The sequence below is a fragment of the Bison bison genome, unplaced genomic scaffold, assembly GCF_000754665.1.
Source record: "Bison bison bison isolate TAMUID 2011002044 unplaced genomic scaffold, Bison_UMD1.0 scf7180017864066, whole genome shotgun sequence".
Lineage (NCBI taxonomy): Eukaryota > Metazoa > Chordata > Mammalia > Artiodactyla > Bovidae > Bison > Bison bison.
The window spans coordinates 352663-360324 of NW_011494638.1; the positions used below are offsets into that span (position 1 = coordinate 352663).

Consider the following 7662-nt stretch of genomic DNA (forward strand, 5'->3'; position numbering starts at 1 on the left):
AAGGGCCCCCAGAGTGGCTCAAGTAGAGGATGGCCGGACCGGTTTTTCTCAGAGAGATTTCAAATAGTGGAGCTGCTGAACAGCAACCGCTTTGAACATTTCTAAGGCATATTGCCAAACAGATTTTGAAAAGGGGTGGGTCATTTTACACTCCAACTGTCAGCAACTACTCTCAACACTTTGCCTCGCAGGAGTCTCCTTTCTCAGAACCTCTTCCTGTGGTTCCCACGCCAGGTCTCTCGTGTCCTCCTCCCTGCAGTGGCTCCATCTGCCTCCCCTCAGCCTCCTCTCCCTTTCTGAGGGGATGCAGCCCTAGTGTCCTGTCTTGGCTCTCTTTCACATCTTGCTGAGGCCCTCACTGCCTGGGCTTCAGTGGCTACCTCTGGGCAGAAACTCCTGGCCCATCCTCTACACCAGGCTCCAATCAGCCAGGGCAATGCTCCCAGGAAGCCCCCTCAAACACCTCAGCCTCTGCAGATACAAACCTTGCCTCGTAACTCCCCTAACGTCTCCTCCTCTTGAAGTCCCTGCGTCAACAGCACCATCCTGCTTCCATCATCCAGACTCTAATCTCACGTCGTTCTTGGCTCACCCCTCCCACTCAGAGGCCCTAGCTCAGTCTCTCTTCTTTATCTATCTTAAGCTCTCTGGAATCAGCTTGCATCCTTCACTTCTAATACTGCAGCCCTGATTCTTTCCCGGACATTTAGGATGACCTGAGAACTCAGCTACCTGACTCCAGCCTCTCTCCCACAGGCACAGAGTCCCATGGTCAGTGCTGGCATATCTGACTTCCTAAAACACCCCATTCAAAATCTTCATTGGAGTATGAAGCCCTGACTTAACTCTTTGGCAGTCAAGATTTTCCGCTTCTCAGCCCTACCCTTGAGCAGGCTTTCCAGGCCTCAGCAAATTGAATTCCTCGACAGTACTCACATCTCATTAACCAGAAAATTTCTGGGATTTCCTGGTGGTGCAGTGGATAAGAATCTGGTGATGCAGGGGACATGGGTTTGATCCCGATCCAGAAAGATTCTACATACCAAGGAGCAACTAAACCCATGCGCCACAACTACTGAGCCTGTGCTCTAGAGCCTGGGAGCCCCAACTACTGAGCCCGCATGCTGCAGCTACTGAAGCCTGAGTGCCTAGAACCTCTTCTTTGCAATAAGAGAAGCCACCTCAATGAGAAGCCTGAGCAGCACAATGAAGGGTAGCCCCTGCTCACTGCATCTAGAGAAAGCCCGCACACAGCAATGAAGACCCAGTGCAGCCAAAAATATATAAATTAAATTAAAAAAGAAACCTCCTGGAGGCAAGACTATCACTTAAAATTTTTTTCTACCTGCCCCCCACCCCCAAGCAGGAAGGTGGAGGGAGGGAGTGATAGGGAAGCAAGGGAGAGAGTGTAAGCTTTGGTCTTAGTTTAAAGAAGAACTCTTTAACAAAGCAAGTTCACTAAAACCTAAACAGGGAGCTTCACAGATGGGTAGCTCTGAAACTGACAAAGTGGAGGCTGACTGGCTACCGGGAAGAAAGGTAGCAGCTTACGGACACAGGACTTACTTGGACACAAAATGGGTGGAGCTGGCCATCAAGGTGCCCTTCGGCTCTGGGAGTCTCAGTCTTTGTCCAGCCAAGCTCACCTCTAGAAAACTCGTCCATAGTAGTTTTTCTACATTGTGCCTGGAACCTGCTGCCGCTGCTGCTAAGTCGCTTCAGTCGTGTCCGACTCTGTGCGACCCCATAGACAGCAGCCCACCAGGCTCCCTGTCCCTGGGACTCTCCAGGCAAGGTACCTAGTAGTTGGTATTTAATAAATATTTCTAGTGTGAGGCACCTGATGACAGGTGTCCTCACATCCCTGTATTTTTGCTTCAAGAAAAATTACTTCAAATGGATGAATCAAAAATTTTTTCTCTGTCCTCCAAAGTAGCTTCCAAGAATACTTTTGTTCAAGAGTTTTCTTTTACCTTCAATAAGTTGAAGCCCTAAGTAGCATGTTTGAATATCTGATGACTCACATTCTCCCAGGTAAAACTATTCCAACACTGCCATTTAGAATTCTGGTTAATGGAAATGCATTAGAGGGGGAAATAGTTTGGTTAATTTATATTTTTACTATTAACTAAACAAAGTAGAAGAAAAAAAGTTGCTTAAACAACTAAAACAAATTTACAGCCAGTGCTTATTTCTACAGCAAAAGTGTCTTTTTAAACATAAATCTAGGGCACATGTCAGGGGAAATTGTTGAATTATAGTCTTTTCCATTTGAATACTGGGGACCAGGGACCACAGATTTCCTCCACTGGGGTAGGGGATGGCTTTATAGCGATTAGAATGGATTTTTTTTCAGAAGGGCCAACACTTTCACACTTTTTATCCTAGTATTTAACCAAGCTCATCTCAGAAGATTCTGGGCACCGTGTGGGGATGTTGGCCTTCCTAGACTGGGGTGGGGTTGCGGGGAGGGGTGGGGGGGAACCCTCTGGTGGCGAAGAGGAGGTTTCAGAGGAATGCTCTGGAGTGATTCCCAGAGTCAGAATGCAGGAATTCTAGAAAACATCCTGAATGCTGCAGTTCCAGCTTCTGTGCCAACGTGCTCAGAGGGGCTCCCAAGAGGAAAGATTATGGATGTTATTATTTGCCCATGTCTGAGGTTTCTAAGTCTCCATGGGCAACTCTGATTCCACCTGTGCCTCAGGAGGAGGGGCCGAGAGGCGCAGGAACAGGACACGCGACCCCCCGGAAACCGAGAAGCTAGGGTCCGGAGCAGCAGCCTCTCGCACTCGGTCTTCCCAGCCCGAGGGGACTCTGGCTGCCGGGGGAGGGGTGGGGAAGAGAGGGCCTTCCCCACGGTCAGGGGCCGGAGCTCTCGAGGGGGCGACGCTCCCCGGACCCGCAGTTCCTCCGCAGCCCCTCCCCGAGGCGAGAACGCCAGGTGCACAGGTTTGGCCCGGCCGCCAGGTACAGTCAGCACTAGCGCCTGCCCGCTGCCCTCCCACGCGCCCTCCCTTAGGTCTGGTCCTCCCGCCTACCTTTGTGTATAGCTCGGCTACCGCCATGGGCAGACAGGGCAGCTCGAGGGCTGCGGAGATGAGAGGCTCGGGGGCTGGGCGGGCGGCTCCGCGGCCCAGCGGAAGGCAACCGTCCTGCAGGCCCAACAAATTACGACCGGATCCTGCTGTGGGAGAAGTTTTCCAGCAGCCGAGAAACTTTCCCGAGTGCTGGCGGCGGGGGAGGAAAGGAGTCCCGGATTGGCCCTTCCCGGCCCACCTGGCGAGGCCTCGCTGTGATTGGCGGGACGGGGGCTGCGGGCGGGGCGCCCCGCCGCCCCGCAGGTTCCCGCGGTTAAGTGGGTCCACCTGGCGGGGTCAGAGAGCGCTCAGCCGAGAACTAGTCCGCTGGGGATTCGCGGGCTCTCAAAGCAGGAAAAAGGTGTGTTCCAAAGCGTTCCCGACCAAGTTTTAGCTTCTTTAGGTCTCTGCGTGCTTAGTGGAAAGAGCATAGGATATAACTATTTGCATAGAAAATCCAGGAGAACCACTAGAACTTGTTAAAGAGTTCAGTCAGGTAACTAGATTCAAAATCAGATGTTAAAATGAATAATTCTCCTGTGTATGATCAATAGCCAGTTAGAAAATATTATAGAAAGATAGAAAACAAGGTATTTGTAATATCAACGAAAACGAAGTATCTGCTGACAAAAACGCACTTTACCTTTGTGGAGAAAATGTTTGAATTTATTTTCAAGGGTCAAAAAGAACATTGGAATGGGGAGTCATGCTGTTTTCATGGCTAGGAATATTTAATATTGTACAGGTGTCAGTTCAGTTCAGTTCAGTCACTCAGTTGTGTCCAACTCTCTGCGACCCCATGAACTGCAGCACACCAGGCCTCCCTGTCCATCACCAACTCCCGGAGTTCACTCAAACTCACGTCCATCGAGTCGGTGATGCCATCCAGCTATCTCATCCTCTGTCGTCTCCTCCTCCTGCCCCCAATCCCTCCCAGCATCAGAGTCTTTTCCAATGAGTCAACTCTTCGCATGAGGTGGCCAAAGTATTGGAGTTTCAGCTTTAGCGTCAGTCCTTCCAAAGAACACCCAGGACTGATCTCCTTTAGGATGGACTGGTAGGATCTCCTTGCAGTCCAAGGGACTCTCAGAAGTCTCCTCCAACACCACAGTTCAAAAGCATCAATTCTTCAGCACTCAGCTTTCTTTATAGTCCAACTCTCACATCCATACATGACCACTGGAAAAACCATAGCCTTGACTAGATGGACCTTTGTTGGCAAAGTAATGTTTCTGCTTTTGAATATACTATCTAGGTTGGTCATAACCTTCCTTCCTTCCAAGGAATAAGTGTCTTTTAATTTCATGGCTGCAATCACCATCTGCAGTGATTTTGAAGCAAAAAAAAATCAAAGTCTGACACTGTTTCCACTGTTTCCCCATCTATTTGCCATGAAGTGATGGGACCAGATGCCATGATCTTAGTTTTCTGCATGTTGAGCTTTAAGCCAACTTTTTCACTTTTCTCTTTCACTTTCATCAAGAGGCTTTTTAGTTCCTCTTTCTGCCATAAGGGTGGTGTCATCTGCATATCTGGGTTATTGATATTTCTCCCGGCAATCTTGATTCCAGCTTATGCTTCCTCCAGCCCAGCGTTTCTCTTGATGTACTCTGCATATAAGTTAAATAAGCAGGGTGACAATATACAGCCTTGACGTACTCCTTTTCCTATTTGGAACCGGTCTGTTGTTCCATGTCCAGTTCTAACTGTTGCTTCCTGACCCACATATAGGTTTCTCAAGAGGCAGGTCAGGTGGCCTGGTATTCCCATCTCTTTCAATTTTCCACAGTTTATTGTGATCCACACAGTCAAAGGCTTTGGCATAGTCAATAAAGCAGCATTTTAATTACCAGCAAAAAGCACTAAGAGGAGATGCTGCTGCTGCTGCTATGTCACTTCAGTCCTGTCCGACTCTGTGCGACCCCATAGACGGCAGCCCACCAGGCTCCCACCGTCCCTGGGATTCTCCAGGCAAGAACACTGGAGCGGGTTGCCATTTCCTTCTCCAGTGCATGAAAGTGAAAAGTGAAAGTTAAGTCGCTCAGTAAGTGTCCAACTGTTCGTGACCCCATGGACTGCAGCCTACCAGCTCCTCCGTCCATGGGATTTTCCAGGCAAGAGTACTGGAGTAGGGTGCCATTGCCTTCTCCCAAAGTGGCTGTTACAAATAATGCTTCTTTTTTAACAAAGAAATTTAAAGTTATCAGTTTCCTTCTATGATCGGCTTTGGTGACATCTCATATACTTTGACTTCGTTGCATTTTTATTTTGAAAGAAAATGAAGAGTTCAAAATATTTTCTAATTTTCCTTGTGATTTCTTCTTTGTTATTAGAAGCATCTTATTTAATTTCCAAATATTTGCATATTTTGCAAATTTCCTTCTATTTTCTTCTAATTTGATTCTGTTGATTTCTAATTTGCTTCCCTTCTCTACTGTGGTCAGAGAACATTCTTTATGTGATCTCAATATTGTTCAATGTACTAAACTCTTTTCATTGTCTCGCATGTGATTTATTCTGAAGAATGATCAGTATGTACTTTGAAAGAATATAGGTAAAGGGTTCTATAAATGTCAGTTAGATCAAGGTGGTTAATATTGTTTTCAAGTCTTATATATTCTTGCTGATTTTGTCTACTTCAGCTAATTACATGCGTGCGCTCCTTTTCTCTCTTTCCCTCTCTCTGTCTCCCTCCCCCGTATGCTCCTCCACTCTCTTCTCTTCGAGTCTTTGGCTTGGCATGCCCTCACACTTCAAGGATGGATTCTCCTGCTATCTTCTAAATAAAATAGAGCTGTAACACTGATTTGCCTAAGAGCTATAACACGGTTTGTCCAAGACCCAAGAGCTGTGACGTGCTGAGGGCTTTAATGTCCGTCACTCCAAATCTTTGTTGTGACGAGACAAAGAACTGGGGAGCATACACTCACGCGACATCTATGGTGCCATGACTCGGATTTAACCTGGCTGAACCAACCTCCACGCAGAAGAGGCCATGCACAGCAGGAGCCCAACTCAGTGAAGCTTCTGGCACTAGAGGCAGAAGGCAAAGAAACCCAGAGCAGGGGAAGGCCCATCGTGCTGGAAACTGGGACAGCGAAAAACAAACTCAGCAGAAAGCTCATGCGGCCCAGTCTCAGATTCCAGAAGACCTCTGGTTAAGGTAAGAGGTCCTCGCTCCTATGGCTGGAGGGACTTTTACAATCTCTCATTTCTTGTTTCCTTGAACCTCCTGTGAACAGGTGGGCAGCAGGGGGCACAACTGAGAGACTCTGTTACACAAGCCAGCGGGGGTTCTTCTGTTCTTTCTCTTCTCTGTGCCAAGGATCAGACCAATGAAACTGTGAGCACTGGTCAGATATTTAGCAAATTTTCTGGCAGGCTATGAAGGGGATTGGAGAAGGCAATAGCACCCCACTCCAGTACTTTTTCCTGAAAAATCCCATGGACAGAGGAGCCTGGTAGGCTGCAGTCCATGGGGTTGCTAGAGTGGACACAACTGAGCGACTTCACTTTCACTTTTCACTTTCATGCATTGGAGAAGGAAATGGCAACCCACTCCAGTGTTCTTGCCTGGAGAATCCCAGGGACGGGGACGCCTGTTGGGCTGCCGTCTACAGGGTTGCACAGAGTCGGACACGACTGAAGTGACTTAGCAGCAGCAGAGGCATGATATTGATGGCTACAATTATTATTGCTGTCAATTTATCCTTTCAATTTTGCCAAATTTTACTTCATGTACCTTGGGGTTCTGTTAGGTGTATATAATTTTTAAAAACAGAGAAAACAAAAACAAGGACTCAGGCAAGGCTTATTTCTTTCTCATATATGTATATATTTTAGATTATTTTCTATTATAGATTATTATAAGATATTGAACATAGTGCCTTGTGCTATACAGGAACAGCTACAGTAAATCCTGTTGTTTATCTCTTTTATTTATAATAATAGTTTGTATCTATTAATCCCATAATCCCAATTTACCCATACTTCCTTTCCCCTTTGGTAAACAGAAATTTTCAAATGCAGTACTTGGATGCAATCTCAAAAATGACAGAATGATCTCTGTTCATTTCCAAGGTAAACCATTCAATATCACAGTAATCCAAGTCTATGCCCCGATAGTAACGCTGAAGAAGCTGAAGTTGAATGGTTCTATGAAGACCCACAAGACTTTTTAGAACTAACACCCGAAAAAGATGTCCTTTTCGTTATATGGGACTGGAATGCAAAAGTAGGAAGTCAAGAAACACCTGGAGTAACAAGCAAATTTGGCCTTAGAGTACAGAATGAAGGAGGGCAAAGGTGAATAGAGTTTTACCAAGAGAACGCACTGGTCATAGCAAACACCCTCTTCCAACAACACAAGAGAAGACTCTACACATGGACATCACCAGATGGCCAACACTGAAATCAGATTGATTATATTCTTTGCAGCCAAAGATGGAGAAGCTCCATACAGTCAGCAAAAACAAGACTGGAAGCTGACTGTGGCTCAGATCATGAACTCCTTATTGCCAAATTCAGACTTAGATTGAAGAAAGTAGGGAAAACCACTAGACCATTCAGGTATGACCTAAGTCAA

The 7662-nt window shown here is 46.8% G+C and overlaps 1 protein-coding gene across 3 annotated transcripts in view; it reads right to left on the reverse strand.

Moving 5' to 3' along the window:
• The window catches only part of MYO5C (myosin VC), a 119902-nt gene extending 116652 nt beyond the window's left edge, over window positions 1–3250 (reverse strand). For all 3 annotated transcript variants that reach the window (XR_825014.1, XM_010836750.1, XM_010836751.1), the window contains exon 1: window positions 3039–3250. Coding sequence is in view for 1 of the 3 variants with exons in the window: in XM_010836750.1 (XP_010835052.1) it covers window positions 3039–3065 (27 nt within the window). In the remaining 2 variants the exon portion in view is untranslated. The remainder of the gene's footprint in view (window positions 1–3038) is intronic.
• Window positions 3251–7662: the final 4412 nt, after the last annotated feature.